This window comes from Pristiophorus japonicus, chromosome 13 (assembly GCF_044704955.1).
Source record: "Pristiophorus japonicus isolate sPriJap1 chromosome 13, sPriJap1.hap1, whole genome shotgun sequence".
NCBI classification, from domain to species: Eukaryota; Metazoa; Chordata; class Chondrichthyes; family Pristiophoridae; genus Pristiophorus; species Pristiophorus japonicus.
Genome location: NC_091989.1, coordinates 52,808,556 through 52,825,136, shown reverse-complemented (window position 1 = coordinate 52,825,136; position 16,581 = coordinate 52,808,556). Strand labels below are relative to the sequence as shown.

The following is a 16,581-nucleotide window of genomic DNA, read 5'->3' as shown; positions in this document are numbered from 1 at the left end:
CTTGGTTTTCAGAAGGAATCACTACAACAGTGAAAGCAACTACAACCGGGTCCACTACTGGCTCCACACCGGGTGAGTGATGGCTTCTTTCAATATCCAGTAGCAAGACTGGTAACATCAGTTATCTTATTGCAAATATTTCCAGACAGTGGGGTCTCTGCTTACTCACTAACGTTTACGTAACTTGGTTGTAATATTTTACTTTCTTTTATCCTTTGACTGGAGAAGAAATAAAGAGACCTAGTTCGTCACTAGCAAATAGAAATTCCCATTACTTGCACTTCAGTATCCATAAAATAGCGTATTGTTGAAACTCTCTCAATACTGCAAGATTTCAAGTTTGTGTGTAGTAATTGTGAATATTTTTCTTTTTCTTCTGAAGTGACAACTACAACAAAAGGGACAACAACCACACCTAATATTGCTGGCAGTACTACAACGGGTAAGTGAAGTCTTCTTTCACTATGCACCAGCAAGTCTGTTCACACAAGTGTGCTTTTCCCCAATTCAGCTTTCAGACAATGCCAGTCCATTAGTTCAGTCTTGCAGACTCTTCTTTTAGGGAGGAAATGGTTGAAAATTTAAAGACATCTGAATCTGCAGTTAGTTTTTCAAACAACAGTTGCAGCAAGAGCAATTAAACAGCCTTATGGAGGACCTCTAGATGAATACTATCAGTCTGTTTGTCGTAATGTGGTGGTTTTGAATATTTTTCTTGCTCTGCAGAAAGTATCACAACAGTGAAAGCAACTACAACCGGGTCCACCACTGGCTCCACACCGGGTGAGTGATGGCTTCTTTCGATATCCAGGAGCAAGACCAGTGACACAAGTTATCTTGTTTCAACAACTTCCTGACAGTGGAGCGTCTGCTTACTCACTAATGTTTACTTTACTAGTTTTAATATTTTACTGTCTTTTGAATGAAAGTATCATTTACATTTCATGGTGACAGGGATACTCTGCATACTTTCAAATTCCAATACAATTATTATCAAATCTTGTCAAAGGATGCTTGCTGACACGTTGTGGCTGTTAATATTCTTACTGATTTTCTTTTTTTCTTTTGAAACACAACCAATTATGCAGATACTACTTTGTCGGTCTCCTGTTTATGTTTGCATTTCAGTATTTGAAGTACGGACCCTAGTTAGTAGCTGTCGTCAATTACTTCCTCATTCATTATGTCCTTTTCCCAATAAAATAACCTCGCGGTGGAACTCTATCAACACTGTTGGATTTGCAGTCGGAATGCAGCCGTTTTAAATATTTTTTTTCTTTAGAAGTGACGACTACAACAAAAGGGGCAACAACAACAACTCTGTCTTCTGGCAGTTCTACAACAGGTAAGTGATGGTTTCTTTTACTATACACCAGTAAGTCTATTCACACCAGTGTGCTTTTCTCTAATTCAGCTTTAAGGCAATGTCAGTACATTAGTTCAGTCTTGTAGACCTTTTTTTTGTTTCTAAATGGTTGAAAACCTCGCTCGCTGAATATGCATTTGGATTTTTCAATATCACATGTGCATAAAGTGTAATTTAACAATCTTATGAAGGAACTCTACAAGAATACTGTAGGAATTTACATTGTCATGATGTGGTTTTGATTACTCTTCTTGGTTTTCAGAAGGAATCACTACAACAGTGAAAGCAACTACAACCGGGTCCACTACTGGCTCCACACCGGGTGAGTGATGGCTTCTTTCAATATCCAGTAGCAAGACTGGTAACATCAGTTATCTTATTGCAAATATTTCCAGACAGTGGGGTCTCTGCTTACTCACTAACGTTTACGTAACTTGGTTGTAATATTTTACTTTCTTTTATCCTTTGACTGGAGAAGAAATAAAGAGACCTAGTTCGTCACTAGCAAATAGAAATTCCCATTACTTGCACTTCAGTATCCATAAAATAGCGTATTGTTGAAACTCTCTCAATACTGCAAGATTTCAAGTTTGTGTGTAGAAATTGTGAATATTTTTCTTTTTCTTCTGAAGTGACAACTACAACAAAAGGGACAACAACCACACCTAATATTGCTGGCAGTACTACAACGGGTAAGTGAAGTCTTCTTTCACTATGCACCAGCAAGTCTGTTCACACCAGTGTGCTTTTCCCCAATTCAGCTTTCAGACAATGCCACTCCATTAGTTCAGTCTTGCAGACTCTTCTTTTAGGGAGGAAATGGTTGAAAATTTAAAGACATCTGAATCTGCAGTTAGTTTTTCAAACAACAGTTGCAGCAAGAGCAATTAAACAGCCTTATGGAGGACCTCTAGATGAATACTATCAGTCTGTTTGTCGTAATGTGGTGGTTTTGAATATTTTTCTTGCTCTGCAGAAAGTATCACAACAGTGAAAGCAACTACAACCGGGTCCACCACTGGCTCCACACCGGGTGAGTAATGGCTTCTTTCGATATCCAGGAGCAAGACCAGTGACACAAGTTATCTTGTTTCAACAACTTCCTGACAGTGGAGCGTCTGCTTACTCACTAATGTTTACTTTACTAGTTTTAATATTTTACTGTCTTTTGAATGAAACGTATCATTTACATTTCATGGTGACAGGGATACTCTGCATACTTTCAAATTCCAATACAATTATTATCAAATCTTGTCAAAGGATGCTTGCTGACACGTTGTGGCTGTTAATATTCTTACTGATTTTCTTTTTTTCTTTTGAAACACAACCAATTATGCAGATACTACTTTGTCGGTCTCCTGTTTATGTTTGCATTTCAGTATTTGAAGTAAGGAACCCTAGTTAGTAGCTGTCATCAATTACTTCCTCATTCATTATGTCCTTTTCCCAATAAAATAACCTAGCGGTGGAACTCTATCAACACTGCTGGATTTGCAGTGAGAATGCAGCCGTTTAAAATTTTTTTTTCTTCAGAAGTGACAACTACAACAAAAGGGGCAACAACCACAACTCTGTCTACTGGCAGTTCTACAATGGGTAAGTGATGGTTTCTTTCAATATACACCAATATATCTGTTCACACCAGTGTGGTTTTCTCAAATTCAGCTTTCAGGCAATGTCAGTCCATCAGTTCAGTCTTGTAGACCTTTTTTTGTTTCAAATAGGTTGAAAACCTAGCCAGCTGATTATGCATTTGGATTTTTCAATATCACACGTGCATAAAGTGTAATTTTACAATCTTATGAAGGAACTCTGCAGGAATACCATAGGAATTTACATTGTAGTGGTTATGATTACTCATCTTGGTTTTAGCAGGAATCACTACAACAGTGAAAGCAACTACAACCGGGTCCACCACTGGCTCCACTCCGGGTGAGTGATGGCTTCTTTCAATATCCAGTAGCAAGACCTGTGACACAAGTTATCTTGTTTTAACAACTCCCAGACAGTGGAAGTCCATTACTTCAGATTGTAGATATCCAGCTCATTCCTTACAGAGGGAAATGGTTGACAACTTAACTATTTGAATGAAGCCAGATAAAAGGCTGAGCATGAGAATTGCTGTGTCCTAGTTTGCCCACGTCTCTGCCTCTCTTCATCTCTGCTTGTTCACCAATCTTGACTCAACCTTTTCTGAATATTTCTCTGAAATTTGAATGAATCGTACAATTAGCATTTCATATTGCTGGTGGGACTGTGCATACTTTCAAATTCTAAGAGAATCATTATCAAATATTGTGAAAGGATGTTCCCCTTGACATGTTGTGTTTTTAATATTCTTCCCTTTTTGTCTATTGTCCAGTAACTTGAAACAGTTCTTTTCAAACACAACCAATTATACAAATGTTGTTTTGGCACTTTCAAGTTTTTTGTTACTTGACAAAGGAGAAAAAGGTTGATCTAGTCAGTAGCTGTATTACAATATTTTTCTCATTCTGTGCAATTTAGTATCAATAAAATAGCCAATTGATGAAACTCTAGCAATACTGCAAGATCTCAAACTTGAGTGCTGTGGTTTTGATTGTTTTTATTTTTCTTCCGAAGCGACGACCACAACAAAAGGGCCAACAACCACACCTGTTATTGCTTACACCACTACAACGGGTAAGTGAAACCTTCTTTCAATAAACACCAGCAAATCTGTTCACACCAGTGTGCTTTTCTCAAATTTAGATTTCAGACAATGTCAGTCTATTCGTTCAGTCTCGTAGCCCCTTTTCTTACATAAGAAACATAAGAACATAAGAAATAGGAGGAGTAAGCCATTTTGCCTCTCGAGCCTGCTCCGCCATTCAATAAGATCATAGCTGATCTGATCATGGACTCAGCTCCACTTCCCTGCCCGCTCCCCATAACCCTTTACTCCCTTATCGCTCAAAAATCTGTCTATCTCCGTCTTAAATATTTCCAATGACCCAGCCTCTACAGCTCTCTGAGGTGGAGAATTCCATAGATTTACAACGCTCTGAGAGAAGAAATTCCTCCTTATCTCAGTTTTAAATGGGCGGCCCCTTATTTTAAGACTATGGCCCCGAAATTCAGTACCATTGGAAAGCTGGTGATCCTCCCGACCTTTTTGTGGCCATGAGCGCCAAAATTGTTTCCTCGCTGGGCCGCCCCATATATAGCTCCAAATGTGAAAAAATGTGTTCCAGCACTAATGAACCCTTCCAAAGTGGAATTTTCAGTAGTGTGGCTGTCTTAATTTGAGCGTTATCACCACTGAGAAATTCAGCATGGCGGTAAGGGATTCTAATAAGCCAGCTGCTAAAAAGGCCAGGGTTTGCTGCAAGGCCCTGAGGGGGAAAGAGATTTCAAGGAGTCTGGAAGGATAGCTAGTGTAAGAGGTGCAAGGAGAGCAAACAGGTTTACTGATATGGGGCTGGAGACACTGATGGACGGTGTGGAGGACAGAAAAAGAATACTGTTTCTTGATGTGGGGAGACTTGGCAGACCGCCAGCACATAATGCATGGAGGGAGATTTCAGGGGCGGTGTCAGGCACCTTCATATATGTGAGGATGCACCCTCCCAGGAGGGTGCTGGCCAGTCTGCATCCAGCCCTTGCCGGGTGGCAATGGGTTGACGCCTCCTAGCTCTGGGGAGACGGGGATCCTTCTCCTCCTCCTCCTGCACCTCCTCCTCCTCAAGTGGTACTGCTGGCTCAACCTCCAGTGGCTGTCCCCTCATAATGGCCAGGTTGTGCAGGATGCAGCAGACTACGACAATTATGGAGACCCGTTAAGGAGAGTACTGCAAGGTGCCACCAGAGCTGTCCTGGCACTGGAGCCTTTGTTTAAGGATGCCCATGCACAGCTCGATGATACACCTGGTGGCATAATGTGCGTCATTATATGCATGCTCTGGCGCTGTCCTGGGATTCCGCAGTGGAGTGAGCAGCCAAGGGGATTGGGGATATCCCTTGTCTTCAATCAGCTTACCCCAATCCTGATTCAGGCCGGTGAACATGGCGGGCACGCTGGTCTGGCGCAGAATGAACGAATCATGGTCGCTGCTTCCCTTGCCCGCTGCCTGTCTGCACGGTGCTGATGGCGATGCCTTCTCCTGTGTGCCGCCCTGCTTTTGACCAGGTGCACCAGGGGTCGCCCTCCCAACACTCCTCCCATCCTCAGGGTGAACCCTGCCAAGCAGGTCTCTGCAGCCCACAGGACTCCACTAAAGAGTCAGATCTGAAAGTTGTACAAAAGTACAGGAGTATGTGAAAACCTCTGAGCAGCACTCAGCAGGTTGAATGGAGCCAAAACAATTAACAGAACTATTAAAAGATAAATTACAGTGGATACTGTAATCTTAAATAAAATCAATAATTAATAACTATTAAAAGATAAATACAGTAGATGCTGTAAGCTTAAATAAAATCAATAATTAATAAAACTATTCAAAGATAAATACAGTGGTTGCTGTAATCTTAAATAAAAATACTAAAATTAATGAAACGATTTCCCTACCGATCACAGCAACACACCAGCGGTGTCCCGTTCGAGCTCCGACTCGAATACCTTGCGGGGGCACCGCTGAGAAAAGGCTTTCTTTTTTGAAGCTCAAAATTCCGGTCCTGGTGACTTTCCAGCAGCCTGCACGCCGCAGAGCTCTCCACTGGAAAGTCTCCTTTACAGCGGCTTCACGAAGCCGTTTATGGCGCAAGTGTACACCGCTCAAATTCCCCGCCACCACCACCCCCCCCCACCACCACCGAGCTGAATATGGCTCGGGGAGTGAAAATCACCCGACCGCGGTGGCCGATCAATTTTATCGGTCTCCGCACCCCCCAAACTCCGCGGTTTCCATCCCTTCGGGGACAGTGAATTTCGGCCCCTATGTCCCCTTCATTTTAATTTCCCCTATGTGTGGAAATATCCTCTCTATATCCACCTTGTCGAGCCCCCTCATTATCTTTTATGTTTCAATAAGATCATCTCTCATTCTCTGAACTCCAATGTGTATAGGCCCAACCTATCTTCATAAGTCAACCCCCTCATCTCCAGAATCAACCCAGTGAATCTTCTTTGAACAGCCTCCAATGCAAGTATATCCTGCCTTAAATACGGAGACCAAAACTGTACAGTACTCTAGGTGTGCCTTTACCAATACCCTGTACAGTTGTAGCAGGACTTCCCTGCTTTTATACTCTATCCCCCTTGCAATAAAGGCCAACATTCCATTTGCCTTCCTGATTACTTGCTGTACCTGCATACTGACATTTCGTGTTTCATACACAAGGACCCCCAGGTCCCTCTATACTGCAGCACTTTGCAATTTTTCTCCAGTTAAATTATAATATGCTTTTCCATTTTTTCTGCCAAAGTGGATAACCTCACATTTTCCCACATTATACTCCATCTGCCAAATTTTTGCCCTCCCACTTAGCCTGTCTATCCCTTTGCAGATTTTTTGTGCCCTCCTCACAATTTGCTTTCCCACCAAGCCTTGTATCATCAGCAAACTTGGCTACATTACACTTGGTCCCTTCAACCACTGTTTGCCAACTGGAAAATGACCAATTTATCCTGACTCTCTGTTTTCTGTTTCCATTTCACAATGGTTGAAAACCTAACCATCTGAATCTGCATTTAGATTTTTCAATACAACATGTGAAAAAAGTGTAATTAAATAGTCTCATGGAGGTACTCTACAGAACTACTATAGGAATTAAATTGTATTGATGTGGTTTTGATTACTTTACTTGTTCTTCAAAAGGAATCTCTACAACATTGAAAGCAACTACAACCAGGTCCACCACTGGCTCCACACCGGGTGAGTGATGGCTTCTTTCAATATCCAGGAGCAAGACCAGTGACACAAGTTATCTTATTGCAAAAATTTCCAGACACTGGGGTCTCTGCTTACTCACTAACGTTTATGTAACTTGGTTGTAATATTTTAATTTCTTTTATTTTTTAACTGGAGAAGAAATAAAGTGATCTAGTTAGTCACTAGCAAATAGAAATTCCCATTACTTGCACTTCAGTATCCATAAAATAGCGTATTGTTGAAACTCTCTCAATACTGCAAGATTTCAAGTTTGTGTGTAGTAATTGTGAATATTTTTCTTTTTCTTCTGAAGTGACAACTACAACAAAAGGGACAACAACCACACCTAATATTGCTGGCAGTACTACATCGGGTAAGTGAAGTCTTCTTTCACCAGACACCAGCAAGTCTGTTCACACCAGTGTGCTTTTCCCCAATTCAGCTTTCAGACAATGCCACTCCATTAGTTCAGACTTGTCGACCTTTCATTTAGAGGGAAATTGATTAAATATTTAAAGACCTCTAAATCTGCAGTTATTTTTTTTTCAACAATGTTTGCAGCAAGAGCAATAAAATAGTCTTATGGAGAAACTCTAGAGAAATACTGTCAGTATTTTTGTCGTAATGTAGTGGTTTTGATTATATTTCTTGCTCTACAGAAGGAATCACTACAACAGTGAAAGCAACTACAACCGGGTCCACTACTGGCTCCACACCGGGTGAGTGATGGCTTCTTTCAATATCCAGTAGCAAGACCAGTGACACAAGTTGTCTTGTTTCAACAACTTCCTGACAGTGGAGCCTCTGCTTACTGACTAACGATTATTTAACTTGTTTGTAATATTTTACTGTCTTTTGAATGAAACATACAATTTACATTTCATGGTGACAGGGATACTCTGCATACTTTCAAATTCCAATACAATCATTATCAAATCTTGTCAAAGGATGCTTGCTGACACGTTGTGGCCGCTAACATTCTTTCTGATCTTTTGTACAGTAACTTGAAAGATTTGTTTTGAAACATAACCAATTATGCAAATGCTGCTTTCACGGCCTTGTGTTTATGTTTGCACTTCAGTATTTGAAGTAAGGAGACCTAGTTATTAACTGCAGTCAATAATTTCCTCATTCATTATCTCAATTTCCCATTAAAATAATCTAGCAGTGGAACTCTATTAACATGGCTGGATTTGCAGTCGGAGTGCAGCCGTTTTAAATATATATTTTTTCTTCAGAAGTGACGACTACAACAAAAGGGACAACAACCACAACTAATATTGCTGGCACCACTACAACGGGTCAGTGATGTTTTCTTTCAATATACACTAGCAAGTCTGTTTCCACCAGTGTGCTTTTCTCAAATTCAACTTTCAGACAATGTCAGTTCATTAGTTCAGTCTTGTAGACAATTTCTTCAGGGGGGAAATGGTTGAAAATTTAAAAACAGCTGAATCTACCTAAATTTTTTTTTAACATCAGTTTTCCAGAAAGTGTAATTAAATAGTCTCATGAGGCACTTCTACAAGGATACAATAGGCATTTACGTTGTATTGAAGTGGTTTTGATAATTTTTGTTGTTCTACAGAAGGAATCTCAACAACAGTGAAAGCAACTACAGCCGGGTCTGCTACTGGCTCCACACTGGGTGAGTGATGGCTTCTTTCAATATCCAGTAGCAAGACCAGTGGCACAAGTTATCTTGTTTGAACAATTCCCAGACACTGGAGTTTTTGCTTACTCACGAATGATTGCTTAACTTGTTTCCAGTATATTGCTGTGTTTTGAATGAAACGCACAATTTACATTTCATGTTGACAGGGATACTCTGCATGCTTTCAAATTCCAATAGAATCATTATCAAATCTTGTCAAAGGATGCTCGCTGACAGGTTGTGGCTGCTATTATTCTTTCTGATCTTCTTTTGTCCAGTAACTTGAAAGATTTCTTTTGAAACATAACCAATTATGCAAATGCTGCTTTCATGGCCTTGTGCTTATGTTTGCACTTCAGTATTTGAAGTAAGGAGACCTAGTTATGATCTGTAGTCAATAATTTCCTCATTTCCCCATAAAAATAATCTCGCAGTGAAACTCTATTAGCACTGTTGCCTTTGCAGTCAGTGTGCAGCCATTTTAAATGTATATTTTGTCTTCAGAAGTGACGACTACAACAAGAGTGCCAACAACCACAACTCTGTCTACTGGCAGTTCTACAACGGGTAAGTGAAGTTTTCTTTCACTATACACCAACAAGTCTGTTCACACCAGTGTGCTTTTTTCTAATTCAGCTTTCAGACAATATCAGTTCATTAGTTCAGTCTTGTAGACCTTTTCTTCAGGTGGCAAATGGGTTGAAAATTTAAAAACATCTGAACATTGGAACGAAGAATAAAAGAGCTCTAGTGATAGGGGATTCTATAGTTAGGGGAATAGCAAGGCGTTTCTGCGGCCGTAAACGTGACTCCAGAATGGTATGGTGCCTCCCTGGTGCCAGGATCAAGGATGTCACAGAGCGGATGCAGGGTATTCTGGCGGGGTAGTGCGGGGGTGGGGAGAGGGTAAGCAGCTCGAGTAATGGTCTACATCGGGACCAATGACATAGGCAGAAATCAGGGAGCTAAGAAGAAAATTAAAAGGTAGGATTTCAAAGGAAGTAACCTCTGGGTTACTACCGGTGCCACGTGCTAATGAGTGCAATAGAAGGATAGAGAGGATGAACACATGGCTTAAGAGTTGGTGTCCGAGAGAGGGCTTTAAATTCTTGAGGCATTGGGACCGCTTCTGGGGGAGATGGGACCTGTCCAAACCGGACAGACTGCACCTCAGTAGCGTCGGGACCAATATCCTCGCCGGGACTTTGTTAGTGCTGTTGGGGAGAGTTTAAATTCGCTTGGCACGGGGATGGGAACCTGAGAACAAATTCAATAGGGAAGGAAGTAAATCAGAAATTAGATAGCAAGAATTTAAAAGCGAATCTGTAAGACAGAGGAAACAAGCATTAGTAAGTGGTAATCAAAGAGGTCTTCCTGTGCTAAATGATATATACTTTAATGCAAGAAGTATAGCGAATAAGGCGGATGAGCTAAGAGCACAGGTAGATACTTGGGAGCATGACATTATAGCCATGACAGAAATATGGCTGAAAGAGGGGCGGGTTTGGCAGATCAATATTCTTGGTTACAGGATTTTCAGTCAAGACAGAAAGGGGTTAAAAAGGGGCAAGGGGGAGGGGTCGCAGTATTGAGTAAAGAAACTATTACAACGATGAGGAGGGATGATATGTTCGAGGGATCATCAAATGAGGCCATATGGGTCGAATTGAAAAATAATAAAGGGGCGATCACACTGCTGGGCATGTATTATAGACCCCCAAACAGTGGGAGGGAGATAGAGGAGCAAATATGTAGGAAAATTGCTGTGAAGTCCAAAAACCATAGGGTAATAATAGTAGGGGATTTTAACTCTCCTAATATTGACTGGGACAAATATAGTGTGAAGGGTATAGAGGGTGCGGAATTCTTAAAATGCATTCAAGAGAACTTCTTTCACTATACACCAGCAAGTTCACATCAGTGTGCTTTTCCTCAATTCAGCTTTCAGACAATGCCAGTCCATTAGTTCAGTCTTGTAGATCATTCATTTAGAGGGAAATGGTTGAATATTTAAAGACCTCTGAATCTGTCGTTAGTTTTTTCAATGTTTGCCGCAAGAGCAATAAAATAGTCTTATGGAGGAACTCCAGAGGAATAATGTCGGTATTTTTGTTGTAATATTATTTACATCAGTAGTTGCATTACACAGTCATCCATTAGGTGGAGCAGTAGTCCACTAGGGGGAGCTCTGTTGCACTTCCAACTCCTTAATGAAGAAGTATTCATAACAAAATAATCATTATACATAACTTGCATGGGATACACAACAAAAAGATATGGCCTTATTTTTCCACATTTACAAATCAAACTTAATCACTGGTTTTCTATTTCGAAGAGGATACCTTCGCTCTTGAGCAGAGCCATCCAAACTTGTTGTAGACATTAGTCTCGTTCTAAGCTGCACCTGAGGAGAGTTTTTCTCCAGGGCAGCCCTTGATCTACATTTTTACTCGCTACAACTGCAGACCTCAGAATTAAATTCTGACTTTCTCTTGGACTTGTTTCTAGTACATCTGATGTAGCATTTGCTCCTGTTACTCTGCTTGTAACAAAACTATCTGACTCATCAGAAATAATCGAATCATTCCAACTTTCAACTCCTTCCACATCTGTAGTTAAAATATGACCATTATGATAAGTAATTAGAAAATTTGCCAATTTGTGATCCAACGAAAACTGCCGTTTCCTTGGATTTGGATCCAACATTTGGTTGATGACTGCACGTTTTACAATTTGTACTGTGCGTTCTGCTGCACCATTTGAAGCAGGGTGGTACGGCAGAATTTTGGTATGTTTCACTTCCTTTCTACTCATGAACTGCAAATTCTCTGAATAAAATTGCAGTCCATTATCAGACACAATTTCTTCTGGGAGGCCATATAAAAAAAAAAATCTTGGCAAATTGTCTCGTGTTTTACTTGTTATTTTCCACATCAAAAACACCTCTACCACTTCGAATGACTATTCATCATAATGAACAATTGTTGTCCTTCTAGCTCAGCAAAATCTACATACAACCTTTGCCACACCCTGGGAGACCATTTCCATGTCTGTAATAATACTGTTGGTGGTTTCTTGCTCACCAATTGACATGTTGTACACTGACGAATGATGTATTCTATATCTTTATATAGGGGGGATTGTTTGCTCGTGCTGTTGGGGAGGAGTTACACTAATATGGTAGGGGATGGGAACCAATGCAGGGAGACAGAGGGAAACAAAATGGAGAAAGAAGCAAAAGACAGAAAGGAGATGAGCAAAAGTGGAGGGCAGAGAAACCCAAGGCAAAAAACAAAAAGGGCCACTGCACAGCAAAATTCTAAAGGGTCAAAGTGTCATAAAAAGGCAAGTATGAAAGCTCGGTGCCTCAATGCGAGGAGTATTCGGAACCCAGGAGAGGGCTCTGAGCTAGCTAGACCCCAAGAAAGAATGCAAAAGGGAGGAGGCAACAGAGCAGAGTAGCACTGGGGTAAGTGAAAATCACAAGGTGATAGGAAGGGACAATATGTATGAATATAAAGGGGCTGCAGGACGAGTCAAAACTAAAAATCATGGTTTAAAAACTAGGATTAAAACACTCGACCTAAACGCACGCAGCATTCAAAATAAAGTAAATGAGTTGACGGCACAAATCATTACAAATGGGTATGATTTGGTGGCCATTACAGAAACGTGGTTGCAGGGTGGCCAAGACTGGGAATTAAACATACAGGGGTATCTGACATTTCGGAAGGATAGACAAGAAGGGAAAGGAGGTGGGGTAGCTCTGTTAATAAAGGATAATATCAGGGCAGTTGTGAGAGATGATATTGGCTCTAATGAAGAAAATGTTGAATCATTGTGGGTGGAGATTAGAGATAGTAAGGGGAAAAAGTCACTGGTGGGCGTAGTTTATAGGCCCCCAAATAATAACTTCACAGTGGGGCGGACAATAATAAAGGGAATAATGGAGGCATGTGAAAAAGGAACAGCAGTAATCATGGGGGATTTTAACCTACATATCGATTGGTCAAATCAAATAGCATGGGGTAACCTTGAGGAGGAATTCAGAGAATGCATACGGGATTGTTTCTTAGAACAGTATGTTACAAAACCTACTAGGGAGCAAGCTATCTTAGATCTGGTCCTGTGTAATGAGACAGGAATAATAAACGATCTCCTAGTAAAAGATCCTCTCGGAATGAGTGATCACAATATGGTTGAATTTGTAATACAGATTGAGGGTGAGGAAGTCGTGTCTCAAACAAGTGTACTATGCTTAAACAAAGGGGACTACAGTGGGATGAGGGCAGAGTTGGCTAAAGTAGACTGGGAATACAGACTAAACGGTGGCACAATTGAGGATCAGTGGAGGACTTTTAAGGAACTCTTTCATAGTGCTCAACAAAAATATATTCCAGTGAAAAAGAAGGGCGGTAAGAGAAGGGATAACCAGCCTTGGATAACCAAGGAAATAAAGGAGAGTATCAAATTAAAAACCAATGCGTATAAGGTGGCCAAGGTTAGTGGGAAACTAGAAGATTGGGAAAATTTTAAACGACAGCAAAGAATGACTAAGAAAGCAATAAAGAAAGGAAAGATAGATTACGAAAGTAAACTTGCGCAAAACATAAAAACAGATAGTAAAAGCTTTTACCGATATATAAAATGGAAAAGAGTGACTAAAGTAAATGTTGGTCCCTTCGAAGATGAGAAGGTGTTAATACGGATTCTTTTCCCTCAATCTGGTTCAGCGAATTCACTGAGTCGAACACCGTAGCCACTTATAACAAAGCAGACTTTATTAATTGTTTCACCGGCCGGGACTTATCAGAATGAAGGAATGCTCTCCCTTTAGAGTGCACTCACTCCCCATGGACAAGTCCCGTTACAATGTAGGGGCGCAACGGTGTACATTTTCAGTACATGATACAATTTGTGTGACATTCAGTTCACCCTATCCTCTTATGATCCCTCCTTCCCTTTGTCCACGAATGAGCCGACATCTGGCCTTCCTGGCCCAATTCGGTATGGGCACGTAATTATGTGTAGCAGCAATTGTTCAACTGTTTTTACACAAAGAGCCTTTCTTACCCTTGTTATTATTTCAAGTTTACGGGTGTGACTAGCAAGACCTTGAGCCAGTCTGTTATTTGTGCCAATGTTGTAACATTTTCCCACATTCTCAACTTCACTGTCTCTATACATTTTCCCACATTCTCAAAGGGGGATTTAATAATGGGAAATGTGGAAATGGCTGAGACCTTAAACAATTATTTTGCTTCAGTCTTCACAGTGGAAGACACAAAAACCATGCCAAAGATTGCTGGTCACTGGAATGTGGGAAGGGAGAACGTTGAGATAATCACTATCACTAGGGGGGTAGTGCTGGACAAGCTAATTGGACTCAAGGTAGACAAGTCCCCTGGTCCTAATGAAATGCATCCCAGGGTATGAAAAGAGATGGCGGAAGTTATAGCAGATGCATTCGTTATAATCTACCAAAATTCTCTGGACTCTGGGGAGGTATCAGCAGATTGGAAAGCAGCTAATGTAATGCCTCTGTTTAAAAAAGGGGGCAGACAAAAGGCAGGTAACTATAGGCCGGTTAGTTTAACATCTGTAGCGGGGAAAATACTTGAAGCTATCATTAAGGAAAAAATAGCGGGACATCTAGATAGGAATAGTGCAATCAAGCAGACACAACATGGATTCATGAAGGAGAAATCATGTTTAACTAATTTACTGGAATTCTTTGAGGATATAACGAGTATGGTGGATAGAGGTGTACCGATGGATGTGGTGTATTTAGATTTCCAAAAGGTATTCGATAAGGTGCCACACAAAAGGTTACTGCAGAAGGTAAAGGTACGCGGAGTCAGAGGAAATGTATTAGCATGGATAGAGAATTGACTGGCTAACAGAAAGCAGAGAGTCGTGATAAATGGGTCCTTTTCGGGTTGGAAATCGGTGGTTAGTGGTGTGACACAGGGATCGGTGCTGGGACCACAACTGTTTATAATATACATAGATGACCTGGAAGAGGGGACAAAGTGTAGTGTAACAAAATTTGCAGATGCCACACAGATTAGTGGGATAGCGGGTTGTGTAGAGGACACAGAGAGGCTGCAAAGAGATTTAAATAGGTTAAGCGAATGGTCTAAGGTTTGGCAGATGGAATACAATGTCGGAAAATGTGAGGTCATCCACCTTGAGAAAAAAAACAGTAAAAGGAAATATTATTTTAATGGGGAGAAATTACAACATGCTGTGGTGCAGAGGGACCTGGGGGTCCTTGTGCATGAATCCCAAAAAGTTAGTTTGCAGGTGCAGCAGGTAATCAGGAAGGCGAATGGAATGTTGGCCTTCATTGCGAGAGCAATGGAGTACAAAAGCAGGGAGGTCCTGCTGCAACTGTACAGGGTATTGGTGAGGCCGCACCTGGAGTACTGCGTGCAGTTTTGGTCACCTTACTTAAGGAAGGATATACTAGCTTTGGAGGGGGTACAGAGACGATTCACTAGGCTGATTCCAGAAATGAGGGGATTAACTTATGATGATAGATTGAGTAGACTGGGTCTTTACTCGTTGGAGTTCAGAAGGATGAGGGGTGATCTTATAGAAACATTTAAAATAATGAAAGGGATAGACAAGATAGAGGCAGAGAAGTTATTTCCACTGGTCGGGGACACTAGAACTAGGGGGCACAGCCTCAAAATATGGGGGAACCAATTTAAAACCGAGTTGAGAAGGAATTTCTTCTCCCAGAGGGTTGTGAATCTGTGGAATGCTCTGCCCAAGGAAGCAGTTGAGGCTAGCTCATTGAATGTATTCAAATCACAGATAGATAGATTTTTAACCAATTAGGCAATTACGGGTTGTGGGGAGCGGGCGGGTAAGTGGAGCTGAGTCCACAGCCAGATCAGCCATGATCTTGTTGAATGGCGGAGCAGGCTCGAGGGGCTAGATGGCCTACTCGTGTTCCTAATTCTTATGTTCTTATGTTTATCTAAACCTGGCCACCATAAATAACTGTGTGCAAAACTCTTGGTCAAGCACGTTCCCAGGTGCTGGTCAAGAAGATCTCCTAACAATTTGGGCCTGAACTTATTTGGGATAACTACTCTTGCACCACACATGATACAATCTTTATCCACTGATAATTCATTCCTAAGAATGAAGTATTGATGAATATCTTCCTCTGATACCTGGTTTGGTAGACATTTGCGATGTAATCATACACCTTTGATATAACTGGGTCACGTTTGGTAGCTCGACCAATCTCTTCAGCTGCGACTGGCAGCTCATCAATGTGTGAAAAATAGAACACATCTTCCCTATTGGCTGTAACTTGTGATGGGGATGGTAACCTTGACATAGCATCAGCATTACTTAGATCTACCTTGGAGATAATGTTCTCAGTTTCTAATCTTTTGAGTTCTTGCTCAACTTTCTCCTTGACTGCATATGGTACGGGACGTGGCTTGCAGTAAACTGGTCTAGCGTCCTTCTGTTCTCTGACACTGGCCTGGAGGTTTTGGGTGGACTGCCTGTTTCGTGGAACACCTTCGGATACTGCTTGATGACGTCATCTTTCGATGCAAATTTCGATTCCACGCGAAAAATCTCGATCCAACCAATTTCTACCTACCAAAGCAGGCTTGTCTCTTGCCACTACTGTGAGAGGCAAGCTCTGAAACTGATCTTTGTATTTCACCGGAATGGTGATATGTCCTACAACAGGAATTTTC

At 41.1% G+C, this 16,581-nt stretch overlaps 1 protein-coding gene across 1 annotated transcript in view; it reads left to right on the top strand.

Moving 5' to 3' along the window:
* The first annotated feature begins 2,345 nt into the window (after positions 1-2,345).
* Positions 2,346-16,581, top strand: part of LOC139278096 (integumentary mucin B.1-like) — a 36,007-nt gene continuing 21,771 nt past the window's right edge. The window contains exons 1-10 of the mRNA XM_070896754.1: positions 2,346-2,399; positions 2,900-2,962; positions 3,239-3,298; positions 3,971-4,030; positions 7,144-7,200; positions 7,511-7,570; positions 7,857-7,916; positions 8,436-8,498; positions 8,786-8,845; positions 9,356-9,418. Of these exons, the coding sequence (XP_070752855.1) occupies positions 2,959-2,962; positions 3,239-3,298; positions 3,971-4,030; positions 7,144-7,200; positions 7,511-7,570; positions 7,857-7,916; positions 8,436-8,498; positions 8,786-8,845; positions 9,356-9,418 (487 nt within the window). The 5' untranslated portion in view covers positions 2,346-2,399; positions 2,900-2,958. The remainder of the gene's footprint in view (positions 2,400-2,899; positions 2,963-3,238; positions 3,299-3,970; positions 4,031-7,143; positions 7,201-7,510; positions 7,571-7,856; positions 7,917-8,435; positions 8,499-8,785; positions 8,846-9,355; positions 9,419-16,581) is intronic.